Source organism: Oncorhynchus tshawytscha, linkage group LG02 (assembly GCF_018296145.1).
Source record: "Oncorhynchus tshawytscha isolate Ot180627B linkage group LG02, Otsh_v2.0, whole genome shotgun sequence".
In the NCBI taxonomy this organism is placed as follows: Eukaryota; Metazoa; Chordata; class Actinopteri; order Salmoniformes; family Salmonidae; genus Oncorhynchus; species Oncorhynchus tshawytscha.
The window spans coordinates 72,736,831-72,759,315 of NC_056430.1; the positions used below are offsets into that span (position 1 = coordinate 72,736,831).

The 22,485-nt window shown below is 43.3% G+C and overlaps 1 protein-coding gene across 1 annotated transcript in view; it reads left to right on the top strand.

Annotated features, from left to right (window-relative positions):
* LOC112238534 (ral guanine nucleotide dissociation stimulator-like 1) overlaps positions 1–13,576 on the top strand; it is a gene marked incomplete in the record, with an annotated part of 25,976 nt that extends 12,400 nt beyond the window's left edge. Inside the window, 17 exon segments of the mRNA XM_042304377.1 lie at positions 1–137; positions 2,408–2,577; positions 2,759–2,909; positions 4,140–4,184; positions 4,268–4,437; positions 4,650–4,819; positions 4,913–5,200; positions 5,367–5,470; positions 5,663–5,747; positions 7,127–7,189; positions 8,142–8,228; positions 8,434–8,466; positions 8,570–8,787; positions 9,412–9,520; positions 9,802–10,074; positions 10,275–10,389; positions 10,619–13,576. Coding sequence (XP_042160311.1) covers positions 2,836–2,909; positions 4,140–4,184; positions 4,268–4,437; positions 4,650–4,819; positions 4,913–5,200; positions 5,367–5,470; positions 5,663–5,747; positions 7,127–7,189; positions 8,142–8,228; positions 8,434–8,466; positions 8,570–8,787; positions 9,412–9,520; positions 9,802–10,074; positions 10,275–10,389; positions 10,619–10,773 — 1,989 coding nt within the window.
* Positions 13,577–22,485: the final 8,909 nt, after the last annotated feature.

Sequence of the window (22,485 nt, forward strand, 5' to 3'; positions counted from 1 at the left end):
ACTCACGGATTACTTCATTGGAATATCAGTATCTACCAGCAGCAAACAGAAGAAATGGCTCCCTAAACTACTGGAAACTTTAACTTCTTTCATCAACTAAAACGACTGGGAATATGGGGAAATGGCGTTTGTCAATGGTATTAGTTTTTACCTTTATTCATTGCTTACTGTACTTCTTTTGAAATGTCTCTGTTCTTTTAGGCTACTTGGTCTACTTTTGTCATATGCAATCAATTCATTACACAGCCTTTTATCCTGTGAGATTTTAATATTTAAAAAAAATAATAGCCTAAAATAATTAACCGTAATATTTCAAATAATTAATACATTTACTGACAAAGCAAAGAGTAAAAAGTATTATTATAGGACCATATTGTGATTTTTTTCCCCCTGCTAATATAATTTTGTTTTCCATATAGTGTAATCACAACTTTAACTCAATATTGTCTTCAAGATTTAATATTTTGGTTATGTAATTTTTTTATTCTTTTGAAGGTGTATTTGTGTGTTCACACACCAGACAGGGACAGAACATTGAGGGTGCCTATTGGTCCAGACCAGTGTACCATGGAGAGTTATCAACAAAACTTGCATGTCTGGCATATGGAGGACACAGATCTGGAGGGCACAGTAAATAGTGGCTCTTGTTCTCATTCCCTCTGCAGCCAGCCAGACTCCATTAGGTGTTGTATAATGACAACAAACAGTCATTTGGAACCTGTCAATGTTCAGACAAACTATGGGATATCGACAGGCTTTTAGTGGCTGTGAATAGCATCAACCAGAGACCGATATAGGGAGAGTTTGGACGTTGCCGTCTATATGACTCAGATCCAATATGTCTGACCGTGTGGAAACTTCCTTGTTTCCTCATCCTCTATTTATGGCTTGATTCTCCATTGTGTGCCAGTGGGATACTAGCTAGAATCTTCACCCTAGAAGTTATTATATGGAATTCATGGGATCTCCAGGGACTGAGAACTGCTAGATGTTACTGAAATGTGTTACTCTGATTTTGTGACCGATGTGAACAGAACACAGTGATACTGAGAGGTACTGTAGTGCTCTCCAGTGCATGGGGGCAGGCCCCATGGATACAGTGAGTTCTGCTTTGCCTAAAAGCTACAGGTCTAGGTAGGGTCTTCTGTCTACCCACCCAGTCGGGTCAAAGTCTAGGGGCTACAGAGCTGGTAGCGCCACACCCTACCCACTCTACACTCTGCCCTTATCAGTGAAACTGAAACTTCATCCTCTGATTACATTGTGAGGGTATAACCTCTGTCTAGTCTATGGGATGTTGGGCTAATATGGGCTATGTGGGTCTCCTTCTGTATGTCAGGAAGTGTCTGGCTGTGTGTCAAATGGCACCCTATTCACTATATAGTATACTACTTTTGACCAAGGCCCATAGGGAATAGGCTGCCATTTGGGATGTACCCTCTGTGAAATGGTGTTTGGTTGGTTTTAACACCATACGTTGGCGTCTTCTTCAAAAGAGAAGGAAATGCCATAGTTATTTTTATTTAACCATTTTAATAGCACAATTGAACAACACATGGATTCAATGCATTTAAAAAACGTTGAACTTAAACGTATTTCCATTGTGGTTCTCTTTGATGGAGATTGAATATTATCTTTACTTTGCTCTGGGTGATGGAATGGGAGTTGATGTAGTATAGCTTGAGTGGAGGGAGCAACGATGTTGCATATGTCTTCTTAAAACGTTCCACATTTTAGACATGCAGGTCTATAACTAGCAATTATACATTTCAAAATGTATAATGTGCTCTCATACCAGTCAGATGGATATAATCATACAGTATAGTAAAAACATTTCTAGCTGAAAACATGCCACACGTTGACATTTAGGTCCCTATACATTGTGAATGTATAATATCTATTTAATGATGTCACATACCTGTTGCTGTACAGGCATTCAGTCTAAAAGCAGGTACCTCTGCAGCATTTGCATAGATGGATGTCTAGCTAAAAATGTGCCACACGTTTTACATTTGGTCCCTTAACATTTGAGATGGGCAATCAATGTTTAAAAAGCTCTCATACCAGCTGCTAGACAGACTAATTGATGCCTCTGCAGTGCCTGCGTAGATTGAACTGAGAATTCTATGTTGTTTGAAAGCAGCGTCTGTGGAACGTTGCTATTGACATAGCTGTGCTTAACCTTCTCACTTAAACTGCTCATTTCCTGAATGCTTTGAATGTGGCTAGTGGTGTTTTGTCACAAAGCATGAGGTTTAACGTCTATGTGAATTTAGTAGAACCGGCAAACCCATTTTGATTAATTCTTTGTGTTATGGCACTTTTGGCTAATGCCAACAACCCTTAATGTGCAATTACTATTCTAGTCTATTGAAGTCTCATCTCCACTTCCTTTGTCTCCCACCAGGACCCAGTGCAGGAGTGGGGGGAGGAGGTGGAAGAGGGGGCCGTGTTCGGCATAACGCTATGTAGGGAGCCTGTGCTCCCCAGCCCCTCACCCAGGTCCCCTCAGAGCCTCTCACTATGTCCCCGTCGACTCCATCGGCTTTCAACTTCATCCAGTACCACACAGTGAAGGTAAAAGCACTTTGAGAGAATGAATGATGAGAGATAGATGTGGAGAAGGAAAGACTGGGGATAGACAAAGGACAAGAGGCGGAGAAAGGGAAATATGTAGGGAGAGGGAGACAAGCACTTTTCGACAACTGCTAATGTAAAAAGTTAATTATGAATAAAGTGGATTTGTATTTGATTGAAGGTGCGTCGGTTTGAAAGCGGGGACCCTGGAGCGCCTGGTAACCCACCTGCTGGACTCAGAACACCAGGAATCTGACTATGTCAGAGTGTTTCTGTCCACCTACAGAACCTTCACCACCTTCCAACACACTCATAGAACTGCTCTTCCAGAGGTAAGACACAATAGGATTTCATGGTGGTTGTTGTTCTTTGTTATTCAGAGCAACATACATTTAACACACATGTAATTCAATATGTGGCACTGTGCTGTTGCTCTTCCAGAGGTGAGATGGTTACAGAGATTATATGATGCTATGTTACTTCTGAATGTTTTGTGATATGATAATGTATTTAGCAGACACTTATTGTTAAGAGAACTTTTAAATGCATGTGTTTTTGTAAATGGGAAAAGTCATTGAAAACAGTTGACTAAAGACATCTTGTGAAGTAAACCCTTGAGTCTTGCCTGGAGTCCTTGGCCTAGATAGGACCCATACAAAATGACCTGAATTCTTATCAGACTAATAACCTCTGACTAATCTCTGAGGCTTCACTTTGGTTGCACCTCTTTCAACAATATTTGGAAGGCATCTGGCATGATGTAGGACTACCAGTCTAATGTTGTAAGTCTTTCCTAGTTTGAATAATTCAGTTTCACCCCATACATATTTGTGTGACGTCGTGGGAGGCGACAGTCACTCAGTTATGAGTTTGCCTAACCGGTTCCTAATTACCTACCACATGACGGGTCCAACAAGAATGTCTAAAGACTACTTTTAAAAAATCCTGCCTCATAGGTTAAAATAAAACGGAGGTTTTCCAGATATCATAGTTTGAGGATTCCTGGATCTCCTGCTTATTCCCTCACGATATCCAGGAATTCTCTAACTGGAATTTCTGGAAAATCTGGGAACCTTATTTTGTGATAACATTGTATTTGAACTTTTCTGAGCTATCCACTAGTAAGACCCTTTACCAGTACAGTAGTTAGCATTAAACTCCAGTAAAAAGCTATCTGCTTTGACCTATGACATTTAGAACCCTAGAAATAATGATTAATTGGTTGTTAAGCTGTCATCATAATTTCTGCAGCGCTGGTAGCAACAGGCTACCTTATGAAACTGATGTCACCATATGCTAGCCCCAGGGCACATGGATTATAATTGACAGCAATGGGCTTTCCGCCGAAGGTCAGGTCTCTGTAGTTTATATGTTAGTAAAGGGCTACTCTTGCTTGTCAGATTCATGGTGTGGCAGGAGAGTAGCAGAGGGCCAACTATTTCTTTGACAAAGACCATGTTGGTCAAAACATTGCTTTGTACCCCTAAATCCCTTGTAGGAGCAGTAACCATTGAGAAAACATTCAGGTTTTTTCCAAGTACTGCATGTCTCTCTTTCCATAGGGATGATATGATTGCCAACCTGGACAACACAGTCTGCCCAAGGAGGTATGAGGAACTTCACTCTCTCAACTACTTCTACAATGTCTTCTTACCATAAAACACCCTTGATATTAATCCCCCCCCACCAGCACCCTGGTGCCCCTGATCAGAACCTGGCTAGAGGAACACAGGGAGGACTTCAGGGAACCCCCTCGGCACCCCTCCCTGAGGCTGCTCTGTTTCCACCTCCGCCACCGCCTCGCCTTCCGTCGCCTCGCACAAACAGCTGAGACGCTGCTCAAGAAGCTCCAGGAAGAAGGTTGGTAGCATTCAGTAAGGCAAACCGTAGAAAAATGTTTTTCAACAGAAATCAAACTCTTGGTTTTTATTGGACAAATGTAGGTAGTACCTCGCTGTTTCAAGTTTTTATCCTTGCCCCTTTCTCTCACAAGCAAAAAACTGCATCCTACCTCACCAGCAGAAGTCTTACAAGTTGTGATTATGCTTATTTTTTGCTTATTTTCTTCCTAGATCGCATTAGTCTGCATCAGTCTGCACCAATAGATAATAGTGATTGTCAGCAGAAAGAGGAGGGGTCAGGAGAGGAGGGATCAGGAGAGGAAGTACCGAAGGAGGCGACTGGAAACTTTATGGACTTCCCTGTCATTGAAGTGGCAGAGCAGCTGACACGATTGGATGCTGTAAGTGTTAATCATCTTTATGACCCAACCCTTTCTGTTCAATCACTCTGCATGAATGACAAATTTTAAAGTGTATTTCCCTCCTTTCTATAGGACCTCTTCATCAAGGTGGTCCCGTTTCAGTGCCTGGGCTGTGTCTGGTCTCAGCGGGACAAGAAGGAGAGCCGCAACGTGGTGCCCACCGTCCGTGCCACCATCGCCCAGTTCAACGCTGTCACCAACCGGGTCATCACCTCCCTGCTGTGCTCCTCGTCAACGTCTCTGATCTCTGTCTCCTCCTCAACCCTGAGTCCATCTACGGCCCCTAGCTCCCCTCTCCTCCCCGACACCAGCCCCACCCTCAGGGCCAGGGTCCTAGAGTGGTGGATCGCCATAGCACAGGTCAGCAAGCCCAGATGGTATACATAGAACATATACATATCTACATTTTAAGATCTTTAGAGACATGTTTAGCTTTAAAAAAAAAGTAGATATTTAGGAAAGCAACAGGAAAACTGTTTCTTAAGTGGCTAAATGTAGGCATTGTGTTCGGTCCTGTCCTCTGTAGGAGTGCAGAACGCTGAAGAACTTCTCCTCTCTGAGAGCCATCCTGTCAGCCCTGCAGTCCAACGCTGTGTATCGCCTCAAGAAGACCTGGGCTGCCGTCAACAGGTAAGATATGCAGTAGCAGGTTTACATTTTGTCAGCCAGTGATTCTGAGGGTAAGTTCTCAGACCCAGATTTACTCTGCTTCTGAACTGAAAACCACTTGGATATTCTTCTTTGAGCAGAAAGCAACCCTGAATATGGTGGCTGAGATGCATACTGCACATTTCTGAAAACTGACAATACATTTTATTTTAGGGATTGTATGGCCTGTTTTGACCAGCTGTGTGAGACGTTCCCAGATGAGAACTGTTTTCTGACCAGCAGAGAGATCCTGGTGGAGGTAAGAACCACAGAATAGAACCAAAGAATGGTAGTGGTTAGAGCGTTGGGCCAGTTACCGAAAGGTCACTGGATCGAATCCCCGAGCTGACAAGGTAAAAAAAAATCTGTCGTACTGAACATGGCAGTTAATCCACTGTTCCCGGGTAGGCAGTCATTGTAAATAAGAATTTGTTGTTAACTGACTTGCCTAGTTAAATAAAGGTTCAATTTAAAAAATAAATAAACACAGAATGGCACCACAACCGTACAGTTCAACAGTAAGAACACCACTTAAAAATACATTTTCCACCTGAGTAGCAACATTTACTGTTCTGTTCCATAAGCATTTTTTTTCATTTACATTTTAGTAATTTAGCAGATGCACTTAACCCTAATTGCTCCAGATAAGTGCCATCCTCAAGGGCATATTGACAGATTTTTCACCTAGTCAGCTCAGGGATCCGAACCAGCGACCTTCCAGTTATTGGCCCAACCCTCTTAACTTCTAGGCTACCTAACTAAAAGACTGATATGGGTGTTAATACAGTATAATGATAGGGCTGTTATCATATCGGAAGTGTACACTTCAGCACAAAAGAGCCATTGTACTTTATACTTTGGCCACACAATCAAATAGGGTCAGTCATATCCGATAGCACTGTCTATCATATTATATTCACTTTTACTTGTTGGCTTTGTAAATGGCCCACATCTAAGGTGGTGTATTCAATATGACTGCCAGTTTCGGGCTGGGCACATTGAGTCACACTGCTTTGACTGAACCCACACACGCCTCCGGGTAAAGCTAGCAACACCTATTACCAGGCGGAGGTGACTTGGTATGTGTTGATTCCAGAGGAAGCTGGTGAGGGGAGGATGGCTCATAATGGATGGAATGGAGTTAATGGAATGGTATTAACACATGGAAAACCAGGTGTTTGATACAATTCCATTAATTCCTTTCCAGCCATTACTATGAGCCCGTCCTCTCATTTAAAGTACCACCAGCCACCACTGGCTGCTTGTCTAAAGAATCAATCTGAGCCTTATCATGACGGGGGACAACCAATCAGACACCACACCCAATAATAACAAGAACTAAGTAGTTCTAATTTAATGAATTAACTATGTACTGTACAAGGAAGTATGATAGAACAGCTATTTGGCTTGCTATGATTTCCCCACCCATCTCAAACTCTATGTACTTGTTTAAGCCCAAAACAAGTAGATGCAGGTAGTGTGACCGTGAATAATGCACACTATTTCAAGCACTCTCATGTGTAGGAACCTTTAGAGGACTTTATTGATTCTTGGCTAATGGTTGGCAATTGAATGAATGATTTTCCGTGCCCATTTTATACCAAGCCTAATGTGACTGTTGTTTTTGCTGTTCTTTAGGATGGCAGCCAGCCGGATGACACCCCCAAGTCACCCCAGCTGTGCCCCATGTCTAAACAGATGGTAAGACTACTTCCTGCCCGTGCTTTAGGTGTTCTAACATGATTTGTACTAAAATGCTAGAACTTTTGTCTGAGCACCTACAAAGCACCTACAGTATATTGTATGAACAGCTAGCATGCTGATAATATTCAGTTACTGTCCACAACAATCGTGCAAATCCATTAAAATCTGCCGACATTATGTAGCTTCCTTATTCTTTGACTTTGGACCACAGAGCACGAGATACGTGGAGAAGACTAAAATAATACTGTTAGCTCAGCAAACAAGTCTTCCTAATGCTTTAGAGCGAAAAGAGGAAGTGCGGTAGGAATACCCCTTAATGGTCCTGACCCGTCCTAGTTTCGACTTCTCTGAAACAAGTTACATGCAGCCTCTGTCTGTGATACTGGATGCTTCCTGAATGGCACCCTATTTTATATATAGTGCAATACTTTCTGGTCAAAAGTAGTGCACTATTTAGGGAATAGGGTGCCATTTGGGTGACACAGTAATTCCCTAATATAGATCTCTCTCTGTTCCAACCTTCCTCCTTTTAATTTCCATCCTCTCGTCCAGTGGAAACTCTTAGTCAGCTCAAATCACAACACTTGCCTTTTGCACACTTTAATGACACTTGAATTTACGTTGTACAAAGTTAACTTAACTTAGACCATTTTTAGTCATTGTGGATCATCATCAGGTCAATGTTATATAAAGGTTAGGTGATGCTTTCTGTATAAACACAATCGCTGTGAACTGTTTTATGACGTACCATCCCATTGTCCTTCACACAATATAAACTGTTGACATTGTTTAGAATGTGCCCCAATGGCTCCTTATTTAGTGCACTTCTTTTGACCAAGGCTCTGGTGAAAAATGAGTGCACTAGGCAGGAATTGGGTGCCATTTGGGACGAATGTATAATACAGGATAGGCTGCTGTATGACGTAGTGTCTTATCGTCCCTCAAACAGAGCCCTACCAGTGGTGTAGTCCCCTACCTGGGCACCTACCTGACAGTCCTCACCATGCTGGATACTGCACTCACAGACACAGTAGAGGTGAGATCACAATTCTAATATCTAACCCAATGTATTCAATACGTGTGTGGCTTTGTGATGTGGCCTTCCTAGACCTTTTAGTGGTCAGAACATCCCAACTTCTCACTCCTATTTATGACCCACTTTCCTTATCTATTATTTGTCTGCATTTACAATGGTCTGGTATGTGAGCTCATTTCAATCCTATTTGTATTTTAATTCACAGGGTAGCCTCATTAACTTTGAGAAACGTAGACGGGTAAGTGTCACCCCCTAGTGGTTTTTAAAAGAAATGCAACCAATCTCAGTAACCATACAGTACTGTGTGTGGGCTGTATCATGACATTCTCTCCCTCTATCAGGAGTTTGAGATCCTGTCTCAGATTGGCCAGCTGCAGGCGTTCTGCTCCTGCTACAGCCTCCCGGTAGACCAGACCATCTCAGCCTGGCTGCAGAACCACACCATGCTCAATGACCAGGAGAGTTATGAGCTGTCCCGTGCTCTGGAGCATCCGGTCGACCCGTGTCCAAACTCGCCCTCTTCCTGGAGCCAGCGCCTGCTCAACAAGAAGCTCCCCTCGTAAGTCTGGCCTTCCTATGGCCAAAATGTCAAGAATCCTTTCTGACACAATTTATTATTTACCCTGTGCCACTCTCTACCCAAATACAATACTCTACTGTGTTGTAGCTAGGCTGGGTACCAGTCTTTTTCTAGCTAACATTCCACTCCTGTCATCTCTTTGTCTTCAGCCAATGACAGGAGTATATTTAGTGATTTAATGGGGATCCTAATAAATACAGAATACACTCTTGTCATTGGCCAAAGACTATGTTAGGAATATACTTTATCTATTGAGGGAAAAGAAGTAGCAAGAGTCCTGCAGGTATTCCCAAACAACAGCAGGTGCTCTTGGAGGGGAATAGTCATTTAAAAAGCTAAAGGAAAATTTTATCCACAAATGGTTAAGTGTTGGTAAAAAAAAATCAAAGTCCAGGCACTCGTGTGGGTCTGAAAGTTAAAAAGCCTTTGTGTGGGCTACAGCATGATTAAAACACACCAGCGTGTCTTGGCTAATGCCTTCAGGGTGTCTATACCTCATCTCTATTGAACATGTGAGTGTTTTTGAGGTATCTGTGAGCACTTTAATTAACTCTTTCCTTTTTCATGTGTGTGTCGGTTGCTGTCGGGCACTGATGTCTCCAGCAGAAAGACCCATTCAGACCAGCTCAGTGTGTCGTCATCAGGCTCCAGTGGTTCTGAGATGGAGGATCTGTCCTCACCACAGCCCTCGCCCCTCAGAGTCAAACTCAAGGTAGATAACCATGTCCAGGATTCAATCAGATCTGGGTTCAAATATTTGATTTCTTTCAAATATTTTTTTGTGTTTTGATTGAGCCTGCCTGGAGAGCCTTTTGGGTGGGGTTTGCACTTTGGGGAGTATTCCAATGTGGTTCCAATGTGCCAGGAAAGCTCAATAAAGCACAGCTAAAGTACTCTTTGAATCCAGGTCTGAAGTTCTATGTTGACCTTGTTTATGTATAACAGCTATTAGCCAGTTAGCATGGAGCATTTATTATGCCTCCTCTCTCCCAGTCTCTGTCAGGCTCCCTCCACAACGTGTCTGAAGGCCTCTCCTCCAACACCACCTCCCCCACTCCCTCCAACACCTCCTGCAGCTCCTCCCAGCCCGACCTCTCCTACTCCTCTATGGCCATGAGCACTGACTGCTCTTCCTCCTCCTCCTGTTGCTCCTCCTCCTCTCCTCTGTGCTCTAAGCCCGTCTATAACAAGCAGGTAGCCGACTCCTGCATCGTGAGGGTGAGCGTGGAGTGCGGCAACAACGGCAATGTCTATAAGAGCATTCTGGTGAGTAAACTCTAACAAATACTCCCTTAAAGTGCCCCAATGTAGATCTCTCTCCACTGGTTCGGGATGGTAGTTGATTTTCTAGATTGTAGTAATAATAATAATAATTGGGATTTCCACCTCCATAAGAGTGTACACTTGAAGCAGCTTATATGTCCAGTGTGTTCTGCTAACCTTGTCTCTCTGTTCCTCTTGTCCAGCTGACCAGTCAGGACCACACTCCTCAGGTGATCCAGAGGGCCCTGGACAAACACAACCTGGAGAACATGAGCTGTACAGACTTCAGCCTCACACAGCTGCTGTCCCAGGACAAAGGTGAGCGCAGTCAGAGTAGGAAAGAAGCTTACTCTCCCTTTCTCCTTTCTTCCTCTGCACTTTTAAACTACATTTTGTATTGTGTTCACCTCTGTTGTTGATCAGTACAGATAAAGGAGAGGAGACAAGGAAAAGAAGCCACCATAGACAATGGAGATACACCCCAAATGTGTATGGCACTCAATATAATCCCCATACTGATCTATATATTCCCTTCCTCTCCCACCAGAACTCCAGATCCCTGACAAGGCCAACGTGTTCTACGCCATGGCCACCTCGGCCAACTATGACTTTGTCCTCCGCCAGCGCTGGAGGAGCCACAGCAGACGCCTGGGCACTTCTTCTAGCCCCGGGGCCCAGGCCAGGGGATGCCATGCCAAGTAGACGGCACCACAGCTCCACCTCCTAGTCTGGAGGGAGAACTACAGCAATAGAAAAGGGTAGAAGTGGAATTGTGCCCCACTGGAACCATGGCGTAGTCACTGTAACTGAGCTAGCTGCTGATGCTTGGTAGAAATGCGCATTTAAGCCTTTCATTGGCCACAGCCTGAGAACTTGCATTGTGAACACCATTATGAAGCTTCTGCACCAGGACGTGGTTGACTCATCATTGGAAAGGAGATTATTTTGATACTCATGGATTCAAGGATGGGAATAGATGCGTTCCAGGAGGTTCCATATTGAAGGATGGAAAACCAAGAGAGATAAATATGCCAAGAGGTGCTGTTTTGAGGGGATAGGTATATGGAAGATGGAGTACTCAGAGATTGAAACTGAACAGGTGAATTGAAGTGACGCAAGCAGACATTTTGTGGCCTTATATCCACTTCGGTGGATTGAAGCCATCTGGATGTCAATGGAAGAAATGAGAAATCTTCCACAACCATTTTTATTTTCTACACAAGACTAACACCAGCTAATGTCAACAAATATGCTATGGCACTTTAGAATGTTGACCAGTGTATCGAACCAGCACTGCATGTCATTAATTTAGCTCTGAACAGCAAAGACTATTATCAACACAAGTGACTATGCATCTACTTATTTGTGGAGAAAAGGAACCTGGAGGCAGGAAATCTCCCTTTCTACTCTAAATAGGTGTGTTATCTTCCAACATAAAGTGCATGCAGGTCATTGACCCTGGGTCGATGGAAGTGTCCAACATGATTGAGTGGGGTGTGTAGGTCTCACATAATGATGCAGTCCTTATGGGCTGAGGGGATGACCATTCACATGGTACACCCCTGGGTACGCAGTTCTAACATTTCAGAAAGTGAGGAAGGAAAGGTACATTTAAGTGTTGAAGCAGGATGTGTTCCATAGGCTTTAGATAGATATATATATATACATACACACACAGACCGAGACAGAAATAATTAACAACGGTAGATATGATAGTGTTATTAGCAATATGAATATAGACCAGATCGTTTCAGAAATTGTTCTCAATGCTATGTTGCATTTCAGTGTTTCAGCTTTGAGCGAGGGGATTTTTTTTAATACAAATTATAAAGTGATATTTGTTTGTAATTTGAATTGTTCAATGGAGGGAGGGGCAGTGCCTGGTAAATGTACAGTATGTTTAATGTCTTAACTATAATGGGATGATGGCACTTTAAGTCTCTTATCAGACCGTTTGTTTTGAATGTCAAATGAAGGATATAAACAGTGTATAGAACATTAATGACTCACACTGACCAGGTGAAAGATATAATCCCTGATGTCACCTGTTAAATCCACTTCAATCAATGTAGATGAAGGTTCATGGATTTTTAAGCCTTGGATTTTCTATATGTCACAGGGTGAATGGCAAGACAAGATTTAAATGCCTTTCAACAGGATATGGTAGTAGATTGCAGGCACACCGGTTTGTGTGTGTCAAGAACTGCAACACTGCTGGGTTTTTCACGCACAACAGTTTCTTGTGTGTATCAAGAATTGTCCACCAACCAACTTGACATAACTGTGGGAAGCATTGGAGTCAACATGGGCCAGCATCCCTGTGGAACGCTATTGGTACCTTGTAGAGTCCATGCCCCAATACATTTAGGCTGTTTTGAGGGGAAAGGAGGTGGTACAACTCAATATTAGGAGGGTGTTCTTACTGTTTTGTACACTGTGTTTTTCTATATGTGACTACAGGTGTTCTGAAGAAATGCAGAAAAAGAGAGCGGAGGAGGGAGAGGGTTTCTTCCCCCAAACAATGTCTGATAACAAACCCCTAACCCCCCCCATGGTAAAAAAAAATGACCCATTTGATTTCAGTGGGGATGAGAATGACTATTGAATGTGGATGTTGAAAGACACAGAATGTGATGGTGTTATTTATGGTGAATTCATTAGCCGGTGTGAGGGCAGTGGGTGGTTGGTGAATGTGGGTATTGCTGATAGTGTTGTGAGGTGTAGAACTGTTTACAAGTCAGATGGGGAGACAACAGAGAACAAGCATGAATTGACCTTTTGTGCTGCTTAAGATTTAGCTGAAACCCCTATCAGTGTTTTATTCGGAGAGTCATTTGTATACATTTGACTAAACTTGTGAGGACCAGAAGTCCTTACTAGAATAGTAAACCAACATCTTCAGAGAAGTGAGGACGTTTGGCCGGTCCTCACTTATAAAAAGGCTATTTTAGGGTTGTGGTTGGGGTTAGGGAAAATAGCATTTTGAATGGGAATCATTGTTGGTCCCCAAAACGTCCTCACGAGTTTAGTAAGACATAGTTGGGTGTTTTAATTCAAGCACTTTTCTTTCAATGTCACTTTGTTTTAAACTATGGGATATTGATTAATAAAGATTTAATATACTCAACTCATGTTGACTTTGCATTATATCTTACGCACTAGTCACCTAGACCATGCAAAAAATATAGCTTCATTTTTCATGATCGAGGTCTGTATTGCCCCGTTCTGGAACTATAAATAGGGAGGGACTGGTTAAAAAGTAAACAAAAGCATCCCTTCGACCTATGCATGTGAGCATTTTTGTACCTGAAGTTTGTAGAGACTGTGTGGTGTTGTTGCTATGCTGTGTCTGAGAACCATTTGGAGAACCATGCTGTTTGAAGAAATGTCTTGGGTGTGGAAAGGTAATTCCACTGTTTACTTTGATTGCTAGTGTTTTTGTTTGAGTTTGACAGACTAGCATTATTTATTGCTTTATCAATTAAAATACCTTACTGTCACTGCAGTAGTATCTTTGTTTGAAGTTTATTCTGTTTTATAGAGATGTGATTTTGAACCTGTCCTCCATTGAAATGTGGTGGCTGACTTTGAGCATTGAATAAATAATGTATGACATTTAATATGGGCTATGCTCTTTCTCGCCACATGGTGGCACTACAGTCTGAGTGGAACTATGAAACCGATAGAGCCGGCCGGGGTGAAGTATTTGACAAAGATCCAAATGGATATTTAAAAGTATCGGTGTAGTAAAACACCCCCCTCGCAAACCAAGCTATCCAAAAATGTTTACACACCTTTTGTTGGCAATTCCACACAGTTGTCCATGTCTTATGTATGTTCATATGATACTAGGGGTCGAAGCCCGACTGAGTTTGCCCACATTTTTGTATTTTTAGTCTTTTTAATCGTGGCCAGTATTTCCCCGTTCTGGGTCCAGTTGTTGAGTAGGGAGGGGTGATAGGAGACTGTTCTGTCGATCTGCTGATTCCAGTCTGTATTTCAACCACTAGTGGGCAGAAGCGCTTTATGCAGTCTATTGGAGACAAAGAACAATGAAGAGAATGTAAGACTGTTCCAAATCCATTTCAACACCACTGGAATGTACATACACTGAGTTCACAAAACATTAAGAACCTGCTCTCAGAACAGCCGCAGTTCATTGGGGCATGGACTCTACAAGGTGTTGAAAGCATTGTCAAGTTTGCTGGATGTCCTTTGGGTGGTGGACCATTCTTAATACACAAGAAACTGTTGAGTGTGAAATCCATCAGCGTTGCAGTTCTTGACACAAACCAGTGCGACTGGCACCTGCTACCATACCCCGTTCAAAGGCATGTCAATCTTTTGTCTTGCTCTTTCTGAATGGCACACACACACACACACAATCAATTTCTCAACTGTCTCGAGGCTTAAATCCTTCTTTAACCTGTATCCTCCCCTTCACCTACACTGATTGAAGTGGATCTAACAAGTGACATCAACATGGGATCTTAGCTTTTACCTGGTCAGTCTGTCATGGAAAGAGCAGGTGTTTTTAATGTTTTGTACACATGAAACTATAAATCTTGAAATGTGCACCATTCACAGCCTTTATTGTGCTGCCTAAACAAACATCAACAGACAGGCACACCACAACCCCATGAGGGAATGTGAAGTGCACTGTGATCTAACCACTTTGTTCAGCACTGGCTGTTCTTTTTAATTGTAGGACAGAGGACAGACTGAAACAGGGCGAGTCTGGATTTAACTAATGTTTTCTAAAATGGCCTACGGCAAGCACAGCCTTAGCATTAAAATGACCAATACACAATGTGAAAGTGATATTTTCCTACCACATCATCCTTCCGGTTGCTGTCCCCTAATCTTTTGAATGGCTTTGATGATTATATCAAATTCAGGAAAAATCTGTAATTTAATCAAAAACATATTTGTGTCTGGATGAATTTACATCTGCCAGATGCCTTTTATGATGTTTTGCCACCGAAGTCTATTGCGCAACATTTTTGCACATTGAATACAATTCAAAAAGCAGAAAGTTCAAAAACGACAAGGCTACTAACTCGAAAAAACGATGCGTCTCTTTCATACCGTATTCACAAAGAAGCCAAAAGCCTAGTCAGTCAGTTGACGTCAATGTTCCACAATTGAAATAACATCATAACACATCCTCAACGATAAGCTGAAGGCCATGGGGGAAGGAGAAAGAACGACACCCGTCTCAGCCACTCTCCCTCCTCCTCCACTCTGACCTTCTCATCATGGATACCAAACAGAGGTCAGAGGTCAAAGTGACAGATGCTCATGTGAGCCCCTTATAGATAGAAACAAACCAAATGACCGTCCGTCAGGGCCGAGACATCACACGCCTCTTCTAAGTATCCACCCCAAATAAGGAAATAAGGGCCTCCCTTCCCCCTGTGACCGCTGTCTGGCGACCGCAGCATTCCAAAGGTCATGACCCTATCTAGCACATTCCTTTTGTGGAGGGGGGTGGTGGTCCTTCTCGGTGGTGGTCGATGTTGTGGTCTTCACAGGTCCTCATTACCATGGACCAGGCCTCCATTTTAACCTCTGAATGCTCATCGTGTGTGGATGTAAAACATGGGTTTAGGTTAGCTAGGTTTAGGGTTAGGGTTGTGTATGGATGTTGTGTATGGATGTAAAACATTGGTTTAGGTCAGGGTTAGGGTTGGGTTGTGTATGAATGTAAAACATGGGTTTAGGTCAGGTTTAGGGTTAGGGTTGTGTATGGATGTAAACATGGGTTTAGGTCAGGTTTAAGGTTAGGGTTGTGTATGGATGTAAAACATGGGTTTAGGTCAGGTTCAGGGTTAGGGTTGTGTATGGATGTAAACATGGGTTTAGGTCAGGTTTAAGGTTAGGGTTGTGTATGGATGTAAACATGGGTTTAGGTCAGGTTTAGGGTTGCAGATGAGTGTGAAGAATGCTGTTTGATTTTGAAGTTGTAAAAAGAAAAATGTAATTTAATTCACTTTTTGGAGTGTTGAATGGAGGGAAGCAGTATTTTTGCAGTTTGTGAGGGTGAGTGTGAGGGTTTACGCAACCCTGATGCAATGTACTTCCCTCTCTACTGTAAACACTTGCCTCACACTCACCCTCGGCACATTGGCGCCCACTTAAAACAGATTTTGACCTCATGTGTCTTCTCCCCCCCTCTAACATTTCCCCTATCCCTCTCTCTATCCCCCTCTAACCCAGCCCACTCTCTGACCCTCTCTAACCTTTCCCCTATCCCTCTCTAACATTTCCCCTATCCCTCTCTCTATCCCCCTCAAACGTTTCCCTCCCTCTATCCCTCTCCAACCTTTCCCCTATCCCTCTAACTATCCCCCTCTAACCCAGCCCGATCTCTGTCCCCCTAACCTTTAACCTTTCTCTAACCCTATCCCTCTAACTCTATCCCTCTCCAACCTTTCCCCTATCCCTCTCTCTACCCCCTCTAACCTTTCCCCTATCCCCTCTCCAACCTTTCCCCCCCTCTCCAACCTTTCCCCTATCCCTATCTCTACCCCCTCTAACCTTTCCCCTATCCCTCTCTATCCCCCTCTAACCCAGCCCGCTCTCTGTCCCCTCTAACCTTTCCCCTTTCCCTACCCTCTCTAATCCTCTCCAACCTTTCCCCTATCCCTATCTCTAGCCCCCCCTCTAACCTTTCCCCTATCCCTCTCTCTACCCCCATCTAACCCAGCCCGCTCTCTGTCTCCCTCTAACCTTTCCCCTATCCCTCTCTCTATCCCTCTCCAACCTTTCCCCTATCCCTCTCTCTACCCCCCTCTAACCCAGCCCGCTCTCCATCCCTCTCCAACCTTTCCCCTATCCCTCTCTCTACCTGTGGATCGGTGTGAAGCTGCCCTACTGACATTGAGCCACTGACTGACTGACTACCTGGGCCTTTGAAGGAGTAGTTCTGTTCCGTCTGATTGTGTGAGAGTCTATGTGTGTTTATGTAGCCTATTTTAGAGCTCCCAGTGTGTCATTTTACAGATCAGTATCAGGCTGCCCCACTGACTGACTGACTACCTGGGCCTTTGTAGGAGTAGTTCTGTTCCGTCTGATTGTGTGGGAGTCTGTGTGTTTATGTAGCCTATTTTAGAGCTCCCAGTGTGTCATTTTACAGATCAGTATCAGGCTGCCCCACTGACTGACTTTTAGTGTGTGTGTGTGTGTGTGTGTGTGGTCGTGAGTGTGTGTGTATATCAGTAAAAAAAAAAAAATAGGTGGGTAAACGCTTATGGCCGTTTGCGGTTTTCATGGTGAATAAAGTAACCGTCCTTCTGTTTTCATAGCATTTTTCCACGGTTGGAGGGTAAACGGTGATGCTCAATACAAAAAGGTGCGTAAGAGGCATATACCTGCATTTACCCTCCGCTACACCACTGGTGTGTGTAATCTGTGTATGTAACCTCCTTTATCCTTCCCACTGTGTAACTTTACCTTATTACCTGTACGTGGATCCGTGTCAGGCTGCCCCACTGACATAATGACTGACTGGCCTCCTCCTCGCTCCACGTGAACATGCCTGCTCTAACCCAGTTAGGCTGCTTCCATTACAGAGAGAGAGAGTGTGTGTCCATCAGACACACACACACGCGCCTGCCTTTGTGCCCCAGTGCTCTATTTCCGTCCATAGAGACAGACTGACAGCTGTGGTCCAGAGTCGTGCGTCACCTATTCCAGCCAGTTGGACCCTAACACACTGATCAGGCTTGTGTCCCAAATGGCACCCTATTCCCAATAGTGCACTACTTCTTTTTTTTACCAGGGCCAATGTCAAAAGTATACCAAACATTAGGAACACTTTCCTAATATTGAGTTGCACCCCCTTTTGCCCTCAAAACAGCCTCAATTCGTCGAGACGTACTCTACAAGGTGTCGAAAGCGTTCCACAGGGATGCTGGCCCATGTTGACTCCAGTCCTTCGCACAGTTGTGTCAAGTTGGCTGGATGTCCATTTGGCTGGTGGATCATTCTTGATACACACGGGAAACTGTTGAGTGTGAAAAACCCAGCAGTGTTGCAGTTGTTGAAACAAACCGGTGTGCCTGGCACCTACTACCATACAGTACCCCATTCAAGAGCACTTAAATCTCTTGTCTTGCCCATTGACCCTCTGAATGGCACACAGACACAATCCATGTCTCAAGGGTTAAAAATCCTTCTCTAATTTGTCTCCTCCCCTTCATCTACACTGATTGAAGTGGATTTAACAAGTGACGTCAACAAGGGATCATAGCTTTCACCTGGTCAGTCTACAGTGCATTCGTAAAGTATGCAGACCAATTGAATTTCTCTACATTTTGTTACGTTACCGGCCTTAATTTTAAAATGTATAACATGTTTTTTTCCCCCCTCATCAATCTACACACAGTACCTCATAATGACAAAGGAAAGGTTTTTAGAAATGTTTGCACGTTCATTACAAGTAAAAGAGTTTTCAGACCTTTTACTTATTTTGTTGAAGCAGCTTTGGCAGCGATTACAGCCTCTTGGGTGTGACACTACAAGCAAGGCTGTAACGTAACAAAATGTGGAAAAAGGGAAGGGTTCTGAATGCACTGTATGTCATGGAAAGAGCAGGTGTCCTAAATGTTTTGTATACTCAGTGTATAGGGAATAGAGTGGAGTTTGGGACACTGACCTTTATTTAAAGTAGACCTGTATTTATAATGTCTCTAATTTATTCAACCTTGATTGAAAACTCAGGACCAGTCTTAATCAGAGATCAGTCTATGTGCATGCGTGTGTGTTTCTGTCTATGTGTCTGTCCATGCGTGTTTGTAGGCCTGTGTGTGTGTGTGAGTGGGTGGTGTGTTTACGTGTGTGTGTGTCCCTTTCATGTACATCTGTGTATGCCTGGGTGCATGTGTCTGCTGCTGCTGATGGGGTGTGTGTGTGTGTGTGTGTGTGTGTGTGTGTGTGTGTGTGTGTGTGTGTGTGTGTGTGTGTCTGCTTGTTTAGATGCAGATATGGGACGAGAGCAAAATGCCTGTTATGTCCCGTAACAGCGGGTGGTTGGGGGCTGTGGATGTGTCTTTTCATGACGTGTGTAACAGCCAGATGGAGTAGAAGGCTGAGACTAATCTAAACAGCTAATCTGGTTATAGACCCACCATGGTGTCCATCACTGACTGTCAACACGCTGGTTACTACTTCAACACATAACACATAAGCTACCGCTGGCTATTAAGTTAACTTGTACTGTGCATACAAATATAGTCCATTACTGACTGTGTTCAGGCTGGCTACTACTTAACCATGGAATATACTGTGTACTGCTGGCAAGTAGGTTGAGACCTATACTGTACATACAAATGTACTGTAGGCCTACTTAGGCTTATAGAGAATTCAGCGAACATCATGGATTCCATCACTGACTGTCAACACGCTGGCTGGTTACTACCAGCGCCGGATTACCGAAAGGCCAAGCAGGGTTTTTAGTTGATGGTCGGGGAACATCCAGATAGCATATGAACACGTCATAAGCAATGGCAAAATGTGTAGAATTGTAGGAAATTAGCTTAAAACAGCACCATTTTCTCTCCGCCTCCTGACAAAATGTGTAGATTTGCAGGAAATTGGCTGTAAAACAGCACCATTTTCTCTCAGCTTCATGGAAAACTGTGTAGAATAGCATTATATAACCGCAAATGTCTCACTCTGCCCAATGACAAAATGTGTTGAAATGCAGGAAGTTTTGGGAGTTGGAGGGGCCCTCTGGCGTTAGATGCCCCGGGGCCCCAAATGCGTTAGTCCAGCCCTGGTTACTACTAGAACTTCAACACATAAGACATAAGCTTCTGCTGGCTAATAGGCTGACTTATACTGAAGGCCTACATGTACTTAGGCTTTTGGAGATAACATTGCATAACCTCATGGAGTCCATCACTGTCAACAGGCTGACACTACTTAGACACATGACTATTAGCACCCACTTACACTTACTGGTCTCACTGTAGGTTACTGTTGGCTAATAGATGGAGCCAAATCAAATTTGATTGGCCCCTGAAACATATTTTGCAGATGTTATCCCCAGTGCAGTGAAATGCTTATGTTGCTAGCTCCAACAGTGCAGCGAAATGCTTATGTTTCTAGCTCCAACAGTGCAGCTAAATGCTTATGTTTCTAGCTCCAACAGTGCAGCTAAATGCTTATGTTTCTAGCTCCAACAGTGCAGCTAAATGCTTATGTTTCTAGCTCCAACAGTGCAGCTAAATGCTTGTTTCTAGCTCCAACAGTGCAGCTAAATGCTTATGTTTCTAGCTCCAACAGTGCAGCTAAATGCTTATGTTTCTAGCTCCAACAGTGCAGCTAAATGCTTATGTTTCTAACTCCAACAGTGCAGCTAAATGCTTATGTTTCTAGCTCCAACAGTGCAGCTAAATGCTTATGTTTCTAGCTCCAACAGTGAAGTAAATACCAAACAATACAATACACACAAATTCCCAAAATCAAAATGAAGAAATATCAGAATGAGCAATATCAGAGTCCAGAATATATGATGGTGTGTATATACTGTATGGACAGTATATGAATAGAAAATGTGTGTACAGCATTAGTTATATAGGATGAGCCTTCACTAGAATACAGTATATAAATCAGTGTGTAAACCGGTGGGTAAACCTTATTAAAGTAACTAGTGTTAATGACTGCAGTGCCTTCAGAAAGTATTCACACTCTTTATCCACATTTTGTTATTAAAATGGATTTAATTGACATTTTTCGTCAACGATTTACACAAAATACTCTGTCAAAGTCGAAGTAAAATTCTAACATTTGTAAAATAAAAGGTGAAAAATAAAACACTGATATACTGTGTCTTGGTTAGACAAGTATTCAACCCCCTGAGTCAATACATGTTAAAATCACCTTCGGCCATTGATTACAACTGTGAGTCTTTCCGGGTAAGTCTCTAAGATCTTTACACACCTGGATTGTGCAACATTTGCCTTTTTATTATTTTCAAAATTCTTCAAGCTCTGTCAAAGTGGTGGTTGGTCATTCCTAGACAACCATTTTCAGGTCTTGCCATAGATTTTCATTACAGATCGTTCATTACAGATTACAGATAGGTCAAAACTGTATCTCGGCCACACTGTATCTCGGCCATTTACTGTCTTCTTGGTAAGCAACTCCAGTCAAGATTTGGTCTTGTGTTTTAGGCTATTGTCCTGCTGTAAGGTGAATTATTCTCCCAGTGTCTGGTGGAAAGCAGACTGATCCAAGTTTATGCCTGTGCTTACCTACATTCTGTTAAAAAAAATATTCAGAAAAACTCCTCAGTCCTTAACGATTACAAGCATACTCATAACATGATGCAGCCAACACTATGCTTGAAACTACAGTAAATCACCAAAATTATGTGGACGCCTCGTCAAATTAGTGGATTTGGCTATTTCAGCCACTCTCATTGCTGACAGGTGTATAAAATCAAGCACACAGCCATGCAATCTCCAAAGACAAACATTGGTAGTAGAATGGCCGTACTGAAGAGTTCCGTGAATTTCAATGTGGCACTGCCATAGGATGCCACCTTTTCCAACAAGTCCGTTCGTCACATTTCTGCCCTGCTAGAGCTGCCCCGGTCAACTGTAAGTGCTGTTAATGTGAAGTGGAAATGTCTAGGAGCAACAACAGCTCAGCCGCGACATGGTAGGCCACACAAGCTCGCAGAATGGGCCCGCTGAGTGCTGAAGCGTGTAGCGTCTAGAAATTTTCCTCGCTTGCAACACTAACTACCGAGTTCCAAACAGCCCTGGAAGCAACATCGGCATAATAACTGTTCATCGGGAGCTTCATGAAATGGGTTTCCATGGCCGAGTAGTCGCACACAAACCTAAGATCGCAATGCGCAATGCCAAGCATGAGGCAGCAGTCTCTAAGGTGCAGGGTGGAGTACTGGGTGGTTGCTGAGTAAGTTCAGGGCAGGTTACTGGGTGGAGGCCGGCTAGTGGTGACTATTTAACAGGCCTGGAGATAGAAGCTGTTTTTCAGTCTCTCTCTCCCAGCTTTGATGCACCTGTACTGTCTCCGCCTTCTAGGTTGTGCAGGGTGAACAGTCAGTGTTTTGGGTGGCTGAGGTCCTTGATGATCTTCTTGGCCTCCCTGTGACAACAGGTGCTGTAGATTGGGGGTTGCCAAACTGTTTCACTCAGGTCCCCCTTCCAGCATTGGGGAACATCCGCCTCTGTGCACATGCATTTCTATCGGCACAAGCACTGTTCATGACACAAACTGTTCACAACCCTCTTATTGGTAGAAATAACATTCTGCAGGTTTATAGCTTATTTCCTGCAATTCTTCACATTTTGCCGTTTTAAAAGCAATTTCTTTTGCAATTCTATACATTTCGCCATGTTTGTGTGACTCAAACATTACAACAAAATTTGTGGGGTA